The 15,604-nt window shown below is 40.5% G+C and overlaps 1 protein-coding gene across 3 annotated transcripts in view; it reads right to left on the bottom strand.

Annotated features, from left to right (window-relative positions):
* Window positions 1-15,604, bottom strand: part of GRIK2 (glutamate ionotropic receptor kainate type subunit 2) — a 440,357-nt gene that overhangs the window by 34,929 nt on the left and 389,824 nt on the right. For all 3 annotated transcript variants that reach the window (XM_083497626.1, XM_083497628.1, XM_083497627.1), the window contains exon 15: window positions 2,626-2,851. In XM_083497626.1, coding sequence (XP_083353752.1) covers window positions 2,626-2,851 — 226 coding nt within the window. The remainder of the gene's footprint in view (window positions 1-2,625; window positions 2,852-15,604) is intronic.

Genomic DNA, 15,604 nt, shown 5'->3' with positions numbered 1-15,604 from the left:
CCCACCATCTATTTTCTCAATTCTGAATATTCCAGTGAAGAATTCTATACATGGGACCTGGATACCTGAAGGGAATGTGCTTGCAGAACATCTCCTTGTCACAAATTTTGCCACTTCCATTATTACATGCTACTTCACAAAATAATACTTAATGTAGCAGGCCGTCATTCACTGTGCACCAATGTGCAGCACCAGATTTAGTGTGGTGCAGGCGGTTCTCCCGCACAGGGCACTGAGCTGAGGGGTCCAAAATAGCAGCAGCAGCAACAACAACAGTACCTATATTTATACGGGTACCTACTGAGAAGATCTATTAAAAAGCAACAGTCCCCAAATGAATTGTTGAAAAATTAAGAAATATTTGGGGGTCACCAAATGTTGTCCTCGCTCAGGGCACCATATTACCAAAGTCCATCCCTGCACTGTGCATCTATTCTACAGGTATGTGAAGAAAATAGCAACCATTACTCAAATGCATTGAATAATGTATTCAATATTTCATTCACAAATTAGCAACAAATTATCTATTTCCAACATTTAAGGCAATCATTTCTAATAAAATGAATTGTTGGGAATAATTTATCTTTTTATATCAAAAGATTTTTACACGTTCTGGGACGTTGATGGCTGGCTTTCCTATTGGGAGCCCTAAATTCACCTCTGTTATAACACTGCTTAATTACACCTGCTATTTTAACAGCATGGGCTATGTATCTGAAAATAAAACTCTCCCTCATTGAGTTATCAAATTTGTATAACAGTTAGCAACATATGCATGGAAATTTATTTTGGCACACAATTGTGCATAGGTGCCAGAAGATCATGATCATTCCCGCAAGCTAAGAAGAAGAAGAAGAAGAGTTTGGATTTGATATCCCGCCTTTCACTCCCCTTCAGGAGTCTCAAAGTGGCTAACAATCTCCTTTCCCTTCCTCCCCCACAACAAACACTCTGTGAGGTGAGTGGGGCTGAGAGACTTCACAGAAGTGTGACTGGCCCAAGGTCACCCAGCAGCTGCATGTGGAGGAGCGGAGACGCGAACCCGGTTACCCAGATTACGTGACTACCGCTCTTAACCACTACACCACACTGGCTAATCTAAGAGCAGCTAATGTTTGTTATTTGTTTGTTTATATAATGGGGTGGGAATAGAAATGGAAAATGCTTTAGCTTTACTGTTAATTTTATTTTAATGGGCAGATCAAGAGTACATTGTACATTGAAGACACAGCTTTACCTGTTTCTGACTTTTGAAGTTGGAATTTCCCTTTTTTATTTGGGACTGATGAATGGCTTTGTGGTCTTTGCAGGTGGATGTGTTTCTCTAAGCATCTTAGGTGAAGGGGACTATTTTGTTGTGCTTTGCAAGGGCAAATAAAAGATTTGATATTTGGAGCTCAGACTCAATCTCTAGCTCATACACAGTTTCTTGAGAATTTATTTTTACCTTTTGACAAGACATGTCTCCTATAACAATCATTTTGCGACAAGGAAAGCCTCCCCAATGATAATCATTTTATGGTGGGGGTCCATAGTTTCTCAGGTTACCAAATGTGTCCCAAAAAGTTTGGGATCCCTGCTCTGTCTATGGTTATTAAATGATCATTCATTGAACACTATGTATGCTGGTGTGAATCAGCTTGCACACAGGTGTTCCAATAAAGCAACTGGACTCGTCTGGATGCTATCCAGCCATGAGTTTAGATATTCCACCAGAGAGGTACATCACTGCCTGGTACTCCAGCAAGGTACTCCCTCAATCCAAACATGCCACACGGCTGACCAGGAACTCATTCATTATCACACCAGTGGGAATAGCAGGGATAGGCAATCTGTGGCCCTCCCAAGTGCTGTGGGGTTACAACTTCCACCATGTCCAACTAATAGTCATGCTGGCAAGGGCTGATGGAGTTCAAAAACACTTGGAGGGCCGCCGGTTTTCCATCCCTGATCTACAGTAACCTTTGATGAAAGTTCCCTTTTCAAGGAAAATACCGTATTCGCTTCAGAAAAACACAGACCTCCCTAGAATGGGCCTTGAATTTTACAGGCAACCACAGACTTTCCTATATTGCAATGGCAAGACAAATCTTGTGCTAAAAACATATGCCACATCCATATTGATGGGAAAAAGGTAATTATAATGATGGTGATCATGGCACTTTGAGTGTTTACATATATATCATCCCATTAACGTTCAACATGATCACACAGCTATATAAAAAAGTAAAACTCAAGCAGGTCTTCTCCTAATAGCACTAACCTTCAAGAACTCCCTTCTTTGTAGTATGGGAAGCACCAAATGTTCTTCCAAATGGCGTCTGAAGACTCATGGGCTTCAACAGGCTTTCCCTCTCTTAAGAAGTGGTTAAAGTACATTACTGGTAAAATATTTATTGTATTATATGGCACTCCCATGTTTTAGCTTCTTTAATTTAGTTTGTTTCCTTTTGTAAAGTGCTTATATACTTTTTTATTAAGCAACATATAAATATATTAAATATGGATATATTAATAATAGCACATGGTGCTCTTATAATCCAGCTAATACCCAGCAAAGGGAGGAAATTGTGGTATTGCTGCACATGCAATTTAACAAAAAGAGAAGAAAGGCATGTAACCTACCCATAGGAGTTCCGACACCATATCCTTTGGAGTCTATGAGGCCACCAATCTGTGTCAGGTTACAGTTCCGCTGTGTAACAAACTCAATGGTAGTTGACTCCATTAGGAAGGCATAATCAGAGGTGAGTACACGCTGGATACCTTCTTCGTTACTTTTGACAAGCACCGACTGCCTCCTGCTATTCATAAAGGCCCACATTTTTTCATACGTGGCTATTCTTGATTTCTGAAACAGAAATGGCAAGATTCATGAGCACAATAGAGAGAAAGTGTTCAATAAAGAAGAGAATTTATTTGAAGAGAATGGTAATAATTTCAATGGATCACAGATTAAGAAAAACAAGCTGAGGCAGGATTGGACCAGGCAGCACACAGCTCTACTATAAATTTGCATTTCATATACCAGGATCAAATTGCTTTAGCTAGTGTGGCTTCAGCCAAAAGTCCCTAAGAAATATCATCTTGTGAAACTAAAGCATCTTTGTTATAAACCTTTTGCATTCTGACAGGATGACAGTCTGCAGGATTCCTCGAGGGAAGGAAATGAAGACAAATATATGCACAATAGAAAAAACTTTTCTGTATAAAAATATCTTTCCTCATCAGGCTTAAACATTCAGAATAAATATTCCAAATTTTTTTAAAAAAAACAGTTTGATGGCTAATTCCATTGGCTCAAACACTGACAAAGTAGAAAATACGCTGGGAAGCAGAAAATGTTAATTTGATTATGAATTTTTCTTCCGTAGTAGTTTATTATTTGTTGGCTATATTTTCAAAGAATGTCAGCAATTGGTCATCAGAATCCAAAGCTCAGAGTACAGTGACATAAATTCAACAGGATAGTGCCCCCAGACCAACAGGATTTACAAAATCACATCATATGGTGATTCCACTTCACTTACTGTTGAAGGATATGACTTTTGCATATTGAAAAGCCTCCATTTGAGACAGATAAGGTATCATATGACAGGTTATCACATGGGGATGGCAGTCACCAAATGTGGAAAATATAGCAGTTGAAATCTAACATAAGAAAACAGTGTTGCAGGCTAAGAAAAATTAACCAAACTGATCACTGTAATGGTAAAAACTATCATGTGCCAAAGAGTAAAGAAAAAGTGTTTTCCTTGTAAATTAATTGCTAATGAAACCTTGTAGCTAATCCAAGATATATACAAATAGTTTTCAATTTAGTTGTCATCATGCAACTTTAAACTCCAGCAGTTCAATGTGCTTGAGATCTTCACAACATCTAATGTGATAATATTACACAAATTAAGGTGAAAGTCTTCATACAGATGATCCCATCACTATTATACTAGAATGCTGCAAAGCAAAGACTAATTCTCAGTTTTGAAGTGAAAAGAACTCTTCAACTTTTAAAGGCTCTCTGGAAGTTGGTAATCTAATAGCTTGCGTACATATTACCTTTCGTTTTAATAACAACAGCAATGTGTAAAGTACCTAAAAAACCCCGATGAAAATTCACAGCAAGATAGCAAGCTATTTAATAAGTACATCGTTACAGAGGAAAGGGTGAAAAATAATGAAGAGGCTCAGACTATTGCAAGTTGACTTGAGCAACTATCTATTAAAAGTTTAAATATGTGATAATAATAGTAAGACAGGAGGGAAATATTTGTGCATGGGTGGAGTAATGTAGTTGTAATTTTGAATCACTACATCCAGTCATAGACACAAATAAAAAGGCATGGCGAGTTGTTGTTTTTTACTATATGAAACAGAAAAGAATAGAAATACAAGGTAAAAACACAGGAAAGACAACTCACTAGAGTAGCAGTTGTACAATACTTGCCCAGACTAGTATGATGAGGAGATTATGTTTCTGTCTTGGCACTGTGTTCCCCCCTCCCCAAACAACTTGGGAAAAATCCCAGCTGTGAGTCAGTAAGGGCGGAAATGGGATCGTAATAAGAATGCCTCAAAAGTGCGCTCCCTCCCGCAACAATTTTTGAACAATCGGGAAAAGGGGTGATGATAAGGACAAAGGAGATAATAGCAAGATGCATCTGCACTGAGCATATCACATATTTTTTTGGGAAGAATCCCTGCTATATGGCATGCAGCCGGACAAGAAAAGGTTACCATATCCTCCACCCCATATTCCACTGACGCCCCTCTGAAGTGGCTGCCTGCTGTACGTGCCAGCAGGCAATGAAATAAACCCAGCAGCAAGAGGAGGATTCTGACATTTCTTCCAAATTTCAAGAAGCTCTTTAAGAGAAGCTGCATGGTGACTGTACCATGTGGCCGGCAGGCAGCAAGATGAGTGACAGGTGATCCCTGTATTTCCTCCCCTACCCCAAAATGCACATTTTTTTAAAGCCTATGAATAGATGACTGCTCCACATCACTGGCAGGCAGCAAAATAAGAGAAATAAAGCTGCAGACAGGTGCATCTTCACATAATTATATTTCCATGCTACAAAAGGCTTAACTTGTTGCATTTCTACCTATTAAAGTTTACGGCGGGGAAAAGATTGCCATTTTTGTTAATTAAAAGAATTGAATAGATTTTTCCATATTTGAATCATTTTATGTTCCCCTCTCTTTTCTTTTTCTGCTATTTTGGAGGTAGCAACCATTTTATGTTAGGCCACACCATTTTGTCGTGCCCTTCCTCAAAATTCCAAATGTGCTCCCCAAATTGTTGATGACCACTGTTTTATCAGATGAGGCTACATGGAGTATAAATGAATATGAGAAGGATATTTCATTCTGGATCTTCTCATGTTAAAAACACAAATGTCAAGATCCTAACTCAGCATATATCTGTTGTAGTGTTTATTATTCTATACTATTTTTTAAGGTTTGTATGTGTGTGTTTTCTGTGCCACAAGCAGAACTCAGCTTTGGGTTATAACAGAAATGCAGAAAATAAATAAAAATGAAAGTGCTGTATTATCAATTCATTTTCAGTGAACTCAACTCCAGAAAGCAATAGGCAAGACGAGATGACAAGCTTCTTCTCTCATGTGCTAATATCAACTTTGCACCTAAGTACAACTCCAGCTCTGGGACAGGGATTGAGCACAAGATTGACACTGCAGACCTTTCTAAAGTTGAGCTGACTGGCATCTGTAGCTTCTGCCCCCAAGGAGGATTAGTGGTATATGTGGGATAAAAAGAGGAACATTTATTCTGAATAAGGATAACCTAGTATCCCTGCTGAGATACAATTCAAGGCTTATTTCAATTTGCCTGGGGACTTCTGTAAATCTATCATTCAAACACTTCCAGGACCCAGTGGTAATAAAAATAGAATTTTATATCCATCTGCAAGAACTCACTGAGATGGTGCCAAACTATCATATATACTATTGATCGCAGGGACATTTGAATGAGAAAGAGCAGAGAAAGAACAGCATATAATGAATGGGGATCACACACAAACAAAGGTTTGTTGTGCAAGCTGTGGTCTGAAAACAAATTGTGCTTGTATTCATTTTATATCAATATTACTCTGGAAGAAAATACACTTGAGCTGCATGCTGCACAGCAGTTTTCACAGGAGTCAGAATGAGTCTAAAGAACAGGCGAAAAAGGTCAGTGTTCTCAAATAACAAGAAAACCTATGTAGCAACATACATGTGCAACTAACCCCCCCTTTTTTTGGTTAAAAGTCTGTCTCAAGTGTATACCACTGAGTTTTGCCCCCAAGGAACAATAAGTATGCCACAGAAACCCAGAAGAAGCAATAAATGGACTGAAGCATTTATAGCGCATTTAACAACTCGGTGACAACAACTAGGAAACAACAGGGGTGTTCAAGCTGCAGCTCACAATGCCCAAAACTTTCTATTGAAAACTGCAGCATTCATCTCTTTTGATATCATAAAATTCTAGCCCTCGTGTCTGCAGGTGATAGCCAGCATAAAATCTCTGAAACAGGGCATTTTAAAGAGGTAGGGAAGAACCGTAGCTCAAGGGAAGGATGATTGCTTAGCATTGGAGCACCAGCTATGCAAGCACAAGGTCCCAGGTACCATTCACAGTATCTTCAGAAAGGACTGGGAGAGACTCCCATCTGAAACCCTGAAAAGCCACTTCATGTCAGTGTAGACAAATACTGAGGGAGATGGCCTAATGGTCGGACTCAGCGTAAGGCAATCTCACATGTTGTTGTTGTTTAATTTGTACACTGCCCTCCACCTGAAGATCACAGGGCGGTCACAACATGAAAATACACACAAGAACAAAAAAATACATACTAAAACAAGAACGGAACAGAACCAACAACTCTCCTCTCACAAAAACACTTGAAAGGCCATAGAAAGCTCAATCAGCCAAAGGCCTGGTTGTAGAGAAACATTTCCTATGGTGGATCCACTGGCTCCAAAGCTTATGCCAGTCACAAGTTGCAGCAGGAGTTCTGGGCCTAAATCTAAATCTAAATCGAAAGCTCAATCAGCCAAAGGCCTGGTTGTAGAGAAACATTTCCTATGGTGGATCCACTGGCTCCAAAGCTTATGCCAGTCACAAGTTGCAGCAGGAGTTCTGGGCCGTTTTGCTCTACCAGCTCTCAGCAGGCATAGCAAAAACAACCTACCTTCCCTGACCAGAGTGAGCTCCATGGTTCCCGATGGGGCATTAAGCCCTTCTGTGGCATGGCCAGGGTTAAGACTGCACCCTAAAACCCCTACTCACCATCAGTCCCCATCTGTAAACTTTTCAAAAATATATATAAATTGCTTTGATGGTTAAAAACAACAACTATCAAGCAGTGTATACATTTCATGAAATAAGTACCGTATTTTTTGCACCATAACACTCACTTTTTTCCTCCTAGAAAGTAAGGGGAAATGTCTGTGCGTGTTATGGAGTGAATGCCTGCGGGTGGCGGGGGGGGGATCTGCTGCAGTCGTGAGCAGAGGATCCACGGTTCCCCTTCCTTCCCTCCTCCGTGGTTACAAAGCATGGATCCACATGGATCCTCAGGATTTTTGCATTGGGCTACTCCAAACTCACTGTCAAACTCACTGTCAGATCACATGTCTGTGGCCACAGCATGAACCACAAAAATCATATATCCACTATTTCATTTAGAATATTTTTTTTCTTGTTTTCTTCCTCTAAAAACTATGTGTGTGTTATGGTCTGGTGCGTGTTATAGAGCGAAAAATACGGTAATTGATAAATAAGCCATCTTGCCCATCCTTCCCTTAATTACCAGCAAACTAGGATGTCAGCAATGGTGGCATCAAACAGAGAGCAGGAAGGAGAAGCTTCTTCCTCTTACACCAAATAGGTTCTGGTCACTTTGGTTTTGAGATTGATACTGATAACACTGTTGCAGACACATCCTACCAGTTATATTTGGATCTGATCTAACAGGGAATAATCTGCTCAACTAGAAATGATATCTGGAAGGGAAAACTTGTGGTGGCATAATTTATTAAGCTTATTTTCTATTGTAATGCATGAGGTAATGCAGTTTAAAAGTGAGATAGTTATGATTTGTGACATTTCGCGTGGAAGAGGGAAGACAGTAATGACTCTGAAACTCTGAAGCCCATTCTGACTAGCAAGACAATTAGAGGTGAAGGGAATCAAAGAGTTCAGCTACTTGGTGCTTCAAGCCGAAAGATATCACAATGACATCCAGAGGAGAGACTGCTTTATGGCTTCCTCAGCACTCATAAATTAAAGATCACGGAAAGATAACTACGTGTCAGAGATCATGAATGTAAACATAATGAAAGCATTGAGCTTTCCCATGGCTGTGCGAATTTAGGACGGCAGGAGACGGAGGGAAGCATCTTTAAAACTGTTCTGATATTCTTATGCATGATGGTATTGCGGTAAATTCTGAAGTGTAAGAGCGCATCAGGGCAGTCCTCATTGCCACACCCTCAAAAGAAGTCCAGGAATGGCAGAAGCTGTGCTCACCATGTACATCCACTGACAATAATAAAATAGGAAGTCACTTTCATTTTCTGACTTTCTTGGTGCCATAAACAATAGTAAAACGAGTTACAGATAGGTAGCCGTGTTGGTCTGCCATAGTCAAAATAAAAAAATTCCTTCCAGTAGCACCTTAAAGACCAACTAAGTTAGTTCTTGGTATGAGCTTTCGTGTGCATGCACTGTGTATCTGAAGAAGTGTGCATGCACACAAAAGCTCATACCAAGAGCTAACTTAGTTGGTCTTTAAGGTGCTACTGGAAGGATGTTTTTTATTTTAATAGTAAAACGAGTAAGTATCATTATCACCTCATTCACTTGAAAGGAGAATCCATCCATTACCCTAGTGTTCTAGGGGATGCTGTCACAGGTTCTGCTCTGAAAAAAGTCTTAGACTGCACTCTTCCAGGTTTCCCTTCCAGTTCACTGCCTAGGTGTTTTGTATTAAATAAATGAGAACAGACTCCACTCATGCTTTATCTCTGTAATCTTTAACTGGAAAACTTTAATTGGAAGATCAGGCAGTAGCCATTCCATGATGGAACAAAGGGACAAGTGTTGGCCATCAACTCAAGCATCACTTGATAGTATGCATGTGCTTTTTCCCCACTTTCCAATTTTGTTTTTTTTTTTTATAAAATTTTTATTTGGTTTTCTGCTTTTATAAAGACAAAACATACACAAAGAAGACAAAAGACAAAGACATATATAAAATCAGCAAATCCCCATTTCATAACCTTGTTCCTTGACTTCCCCCCACCTCCCCTCGTGCATCCCAGTTTCAAGATTATATCAGCAAGTTGGTGTTTCTCCTCTTAACAATCTTATTCATCTTATTACCTTTTTTATAATAAAAATTGATTTTCATAAGTTGGACTTAAGCTCTCTTCCATCGATTTTCATTTTATCTTAATTAAGAGTCATCTTAACCAAACCTAGAAGTCTTAAGAGTTTATAAGAGTCTCTTCTTCCCTCCCTCCCATCCCCGGTTTTTGTCCCTTCCCAATAAAAATCCAAATTCGAGATTCTCAGCCTGGGTTCCTCACGTCCGAGGCTTTCAAATCTCTTTCAGTCCCTCTTCGCCTGTCCTGTTGGTAGTCCTTTATGTCAGTCGTCAAGTCTGGGAAAAGTTCTTTCACCATCAAAGTGTATCCTCTTCCCACAAGAAGATTCCAAAGTGACTGCTGAAGAATTTCCACAAAGTCTATCCCTTCAAAGTCTAAGTCCAAACGGAGGCCCCAATCATATTTCTTTATTTTAAATTCCTGTATTCCATTTTGTCTTGGGACCTCCTCCTTCTTCTTCTGTGTCTTTCGCAGACTTGTGGTAGATATGTTCCCAGCGTCTCCTTGCTTGTATTCCGCAGATGTCAACTTTTGGTTGTTGCTTCCCAGGATTACTTCTTCTTTTTCTTGTTGTTTAGTCTCTTCCAGCTCTGTAGATATTGTTTCCCAATCAGCTGTGGATTCTTTCTCATTAAGGTCCTCAATACAAAGAGCAGAGTTGCCTGTTCCCAAGGTCATAGTCTCAAGTTGTTTATTCATGGCCAAGCTCTGCTCTTGTAAGATTCCCACCAGTTGAAACATCCTTTCGATTTCCACTAGTAACTTTCCTTCCACAGCCATTGTATCCATTGTAGTTTCACAGAATTCCCCCTAGGGGGAATCTGGTTACTTATTTGCCTTTTCACCAACAATCCTTTAAGTGATTATTGTTACTTTGTTTCCAACAGTTTTGTCTCAATTATAACTCGTCTTAGTCCAGAGGGATCTTAAATGGCAATTTCTCACTTTAAACCGCCCGTTTGGCAGCTTTGACAGCTGTCAAACTCCGCAGCTCTTACGCAGGCAGAAAAGCAGGACGTTCCCGAGCCCGGGAGGGGGGGTTGTTTAAAACAAAAGGAAGGTTTCCAAAACTCCGCTCTCCAGCCCAAAATTTCCTTTAATTAAATATTGGAAGTTAATGTCCTTTTTCACTCACCCCGCCAAGGGTAGGCTCTCCAGCTTAGCTCTTGTGTCGTTGCTTAGATCGTCTGCAAGGGGGGGGTGCGGACTTCCTTTTAGCACACCCCCCGGTCGTCTCTAATTCAGGGTAAAAATTTTTAAAGTCCCAATCCGTCTTACTCACGGGTAGTTCTTTCAGTCCAGATTTTCAAGGAAGGAAGTCGGCGCTCTCTGGTTATGGCTCGCGGCTTCGCTCCACCGAGGTAGCGATCGACTCTCAGTGCCACGCCACCCCCGTATCCCCTCCGCAGCCTTTAAAAAGGCTCTTTGCGAATCAGGGGGGGCGCTTAAGGCACCCGCCGAGTCTTCAGTCCGCAGGCTTCCGCGCCTGCGGTTTTTAAGGGTCCCCGCGTCGCCGGCGCGGCAAAGACCCATCCTCAGTGGAGCCGATTCCCTCCGGAGCTCGGAGGAAATCCGCCATTTCCAGATCGCGTCAACCCGGAAGTATGCATGTGCTTTTTCCCCACTTTCCCCACTTGATAGTATGCATGTGCTTTTTCCCCACTTTCCAATTTTGCACTGATAGTGCAATAAAAACGTAGTGAAGGGACCACTTCAGATTTCTTTGCAGTCTCTCTTTGCAGCATCTGGTGGGCCTGTGTGTGTGTGTGTGTGTGGATTTGATATCTGCACTGTACAATGTGACACAACCACAGAATAGTAGGATTTGGGTATCAATGTCCATACAATTTTATATTACACAGAACTCTAATGGTTCCATCTAAGTACACCCCCTTTCACCAAATTCACCAGGCATGGGATCAATTTGCGCATTTGTTCTTGAGGCAAATTACATCTACAAACCATTTTCATGGGTGCAGCACTTCCACCTGAGAAATGTACAAAATACTACTTCAGAAAAATGCTAATTCACACAACTTCCCTGATGGAAAACAAGATGGTAAAGTCACTGCATATTCAAACATTTCAGAAACAAAAAGTACCAATTAGGTTGTTGTTGTTCCCAGTAAATATATTTAGGATTGAGTTTCTACTTGGCTTGTTTTAATTATTTTTTTTAAATCTTAAAATCAAGGAAGAGAATGATTAGTGACTTGTAGGTTTGGAAGAACTTTCCACTTGCCACTGCTTTAAAAACAACCTCAAAATAATAATAATTTATTATTTGTACCCAGCCCATCTGGCTGGGTCTCCCCAGCCACTCTGGGTGGCTTCCAACAAAGATTAAAAATGCATTATAATGTCACACATTAAAAACTTCCCTAAACAGGGCAGCCTTCAGATGTCTTCTAAATGTCAGGCACATCTGATGTGAGGGCGTTCCACAGGGCTGGCGCCACTACCGAGAAGGCCCTCTGCCTGGTTCCCTGTAGCTCTGCTCTTTTCTTCCACTTCAATCTGAATGGCCATACATCACTTTCCCACACTGCATCCTATACAAACAGTAAGCTAAGATACTCACCTTTAACTGGGTTTTTCATCTGACAAAATGCAGTCACAGATTGTTGGATATATTGCATGCAGTGCAATCTAGAATCCTGTTCAAAATGCCTCTCATTTTCTTTGTTAAAGACAATAAAATATTTACAGCATCATTGTAAAAAGAAAGAAAGAATAAAGTCTAGCAATGGAGGTGGAAGTCCAACACGTATTCATCAAACATATACTCATCATAATAGGAGACATTATAGGATTTCAAGCAGACAGATGCAGTGATTGGCACTCATCAAGTGGTACCTTGCTGAAGGAAACAACCTTCAATTTCAATCACTTAAAGAAGGATTGTGAAATGATCCCGAAAAGCAAAAGCTCCAGCTGAGAAGCATGAAGTACAATGAAGTCATTCCTTGGCTTTGACCAATCTACAAATTAGGTATGTGTATATAATTTGCATGTGTTCCAAATTTTCTTTTAAAAGTCATGTTTAGAAGGCAAGGATTTAAAATGGAAACACGACAGAGATAAGGCCACTAAGCCTTTACCCAGTCTGCTGAGTCCTCACTCTAAATTTGTCTCCCAGGTATGTCTTCCTCCTGAGACACTGAAAGGAGAAAAGCTGCTAAGAGCAGGGGCATTGGGAGGAGGAAAAGGTGGAAGCAGGGCTACCTTCAAATGTAGGCATGGGTGGGCATCTGCCAAGATGCCATACCCGATAAGTGGCCCAAAACAGGAGCCTCCTGGGCTAGCTCTTCCTCATCACTGTTTCTCAACTCACCTCTTTGTTCATCAGCTTTCTGGTAGCACTGGCAAGGAAGAGGAAAAGCAACAGCTGGTGACAATGACAGTGAGATGCTAGATCTACTGAGCAGGGAGGGCCCATGGAGAGTCTCTTGCCTTCGAATGGTGGGAAGCTGAATCTGTCAATGTGAAGTTGCCTCAATCCCAATCTTAAATTCAGTTCCCTCAATTTTCTCAACAGCTTGCATGTTTTTAATAAAAAAAATACAAAGTCAGCACAAAAATTAAAATGCATTTGTGTGTACTTCTCTTAACAGATGTGCTTTATGCATTTTCCTCAGGAAAGCAATTTTCCTGAATATAAAACATTTGTGTAATTGATTTTTATTTGTTGCTAAGCCACTTTGAGACAGTTCTCTTTGTACAAAACAACAATCAAATACACTGTATTATTCTAATCTGTTTATTATTACTTTCACCAAGGTGGGCATGTTTGCACATCAGTAGCAGGGTGTTTCTAAATGCCAGGTGTCAGGAAACAGCAGTGGGAAAAGGCTCTTTGTCCCCTTGTCCTGCTAATGGGCTTCCCATAGGCATCTGGTTAGCCTGTGTGTGGAAAAGGATATCCCTTGATCCTAAACACTTGCAGTTGTATCAGTTGTATTATGGCTGCCACACTGGCATAATACCTGTGGCATACTGTACTGTTCTGGCGCATTACTCACTTTTCACTTTTCATCTTAAGCATTCATTTTCTGGCTGCAAGTCTAACAGATACGATTTTAGGAATGATCATGCAACCAACCAAGGATGGATTTCTGCACACCAGTAATATTTCAGATAATATTATCTTTCGTTAATTTTTCTTTAAAAAAAAGAAAGGGTGGACGTAACCTTCCTTTCTGCCTGAATTTGATTTCCATGCCACCAACAACTAGAGCACCATAGTTTGTCTTCAGTTTTCAAGGTAAGGGATCAAAGATGAAAGATAGCCTTTCATTTTATCTGACTGGTCTCCTCCATTCCACGACCTCGGTTTTTTCCCTCTCCTTCTCTCTTTTATCAGAACTGCTGAGGCCTGTAAAGCTTTAAGTTAACTAGCCGATTTTGTTGTGTCAGCATAAAAGTGATAAAAACACACACGCACACACACCATAGTTCATACAGTGTTCTCTCCCTTTGTAATGGCAGTTTTCATGGTCCATAGAGCACAAATGAAGAAAGGTAGAAAAGGTGTTCCTGCCAAGAATGGTGCTACATGGAATGAAAAATGCAGTGCTGGGCAGAATAAATTCCACTGTGCAGCCTGATTGTTCTGCAAAAAAGGGGGGTGGGTGGGTTGTATGTTTGGCTTTAGGAAGCTCAAGATAATTAGTGTAAGTATTCAAAATAAATACTTGATAACACTAATGAATTCACAGTTAATTCTAGATTACTCCACTATCAGTTTTCTTTGTGACAATGTTAAGTAATAAGATTTCTCCAAAGGGGAAAGCTGTGGCTCAGGTTGCGTCATAAAGCAAACTTCCCATGATGCTAGTTTAGAAAGGTATCTGCAAAAAGGATTCACTATACAGCTCAGTGCAACACTTGTCTACAACCTCGCCATGTATTCAGTCTTATTTGACCTGCCTGAGGTTTCCCCAAAACTGTCATGTGGACTAGCTATAAGTTCTTTTGTGGGCTCCATTGCCTATCTAAAGGCATTTGCAGTCAGCAATCATGCAGGCATGCAAAGATGTTAACATATGTACCAATAATACCCTGTGAGAAGTGAACTGGACCAATCCTCCTAGGTGTCATATTCAGAGGGAGGCAGAGGTAGTCAAACACATAAAACAGATAATTTCCTTCCTTATCACATGTGTCTTCTCTCCCACCCAGATTCTGTAGGAAAGCAGAGAGTAGGGCTAGGATGTGTCATAACTCTCCTCTCATAGATCCCAACAGCTATATGGAGTCAGTGTAGATGCATCTACAAAGTTAAAAGTATGGTCAGGATAATCAAATCCACACTTTCAAACCATCATATATCCCCACCTGCATTCAGACATGCCCTGACAGTGCAATCTTGTTTTAATTTAGTTGCTACAGCACTTTGTGTAAGTCAGAAGCAGCATATGTAATGGATAGTGATTGAGTCCTCTATTTCAGAAATACATACATTATCACAAACTATAGATATGCTGCTCACATATATAAATAAATCCTTCCCTCCCCCTCCTTCTGCTTTCCAACTCAGCACTACCACCTGCCATGCTATGCTGCTTTCCCATCCATTGGGGAGTGGAGAGAGAGAGAGAGAGAGAGAGAGAGAGAGATGCATCCCTATATGCTGAAAGGGTCCTGATGAGTCATTTTGATCTGAAAACCAGCTGGAGGTGATAGGGTTTGTTTTCAATACCCCTCTCCTCTGTACATTCAACTGTTCAAATTCAGCTTCCAGAACTGCTTTTGGCTTACAAATAAAAAGTAGGATGTGTGGCTGGCTGTGTCACATCTAGTTTGGGTCTCGGTCTTAAGTAGTGATGTCACTGAGGTTCAGAATTCTTTAGTTCAGAATACAATCCTCCACAATTTCTTAATGCTGTCTTTTAATGCAAACTTACTTTTGTAGGCCCAGGATTATTCTTTGGCTCAGATTCTTTTCTGTGCCAAATAAAATTTTCCCGTCAACACCTACATATGCTATTGCTGCCTAAGAAACAGAGGGAAAGGAACAATGTTTGTGGGTGGGTGCATCTTTTAGCTTGCTTCCTACAGTGTTCCAGGAAGCTGGGGAAAAGGCAAAACAGAACCACTTCCTGCCTGCCTGCCTACCTGCCTTGTTACCATCATGGAAGCAGCCGGAGAACAATGGCAAAGACTTGTTAGATATAGTGCCAATGGAAAGTCTCTGATCTGACTCT

This window comes from Podarcis liolepis, assembly GCF_965112155.1.
Source record: "Podarcis liolepis genome assembly, chromosome: 3".
NCBI lineage: Eukaryota > Metazoa > Chordata > Lepidosauria > Squamata > Lacertidae > Podarcis > Podarcis liolepis.
The sequence above is the reverse complement of the archived record's forward strand: the minus strand, read 5'-3'. Positions and strand labels throughout refer to the sequence as shown.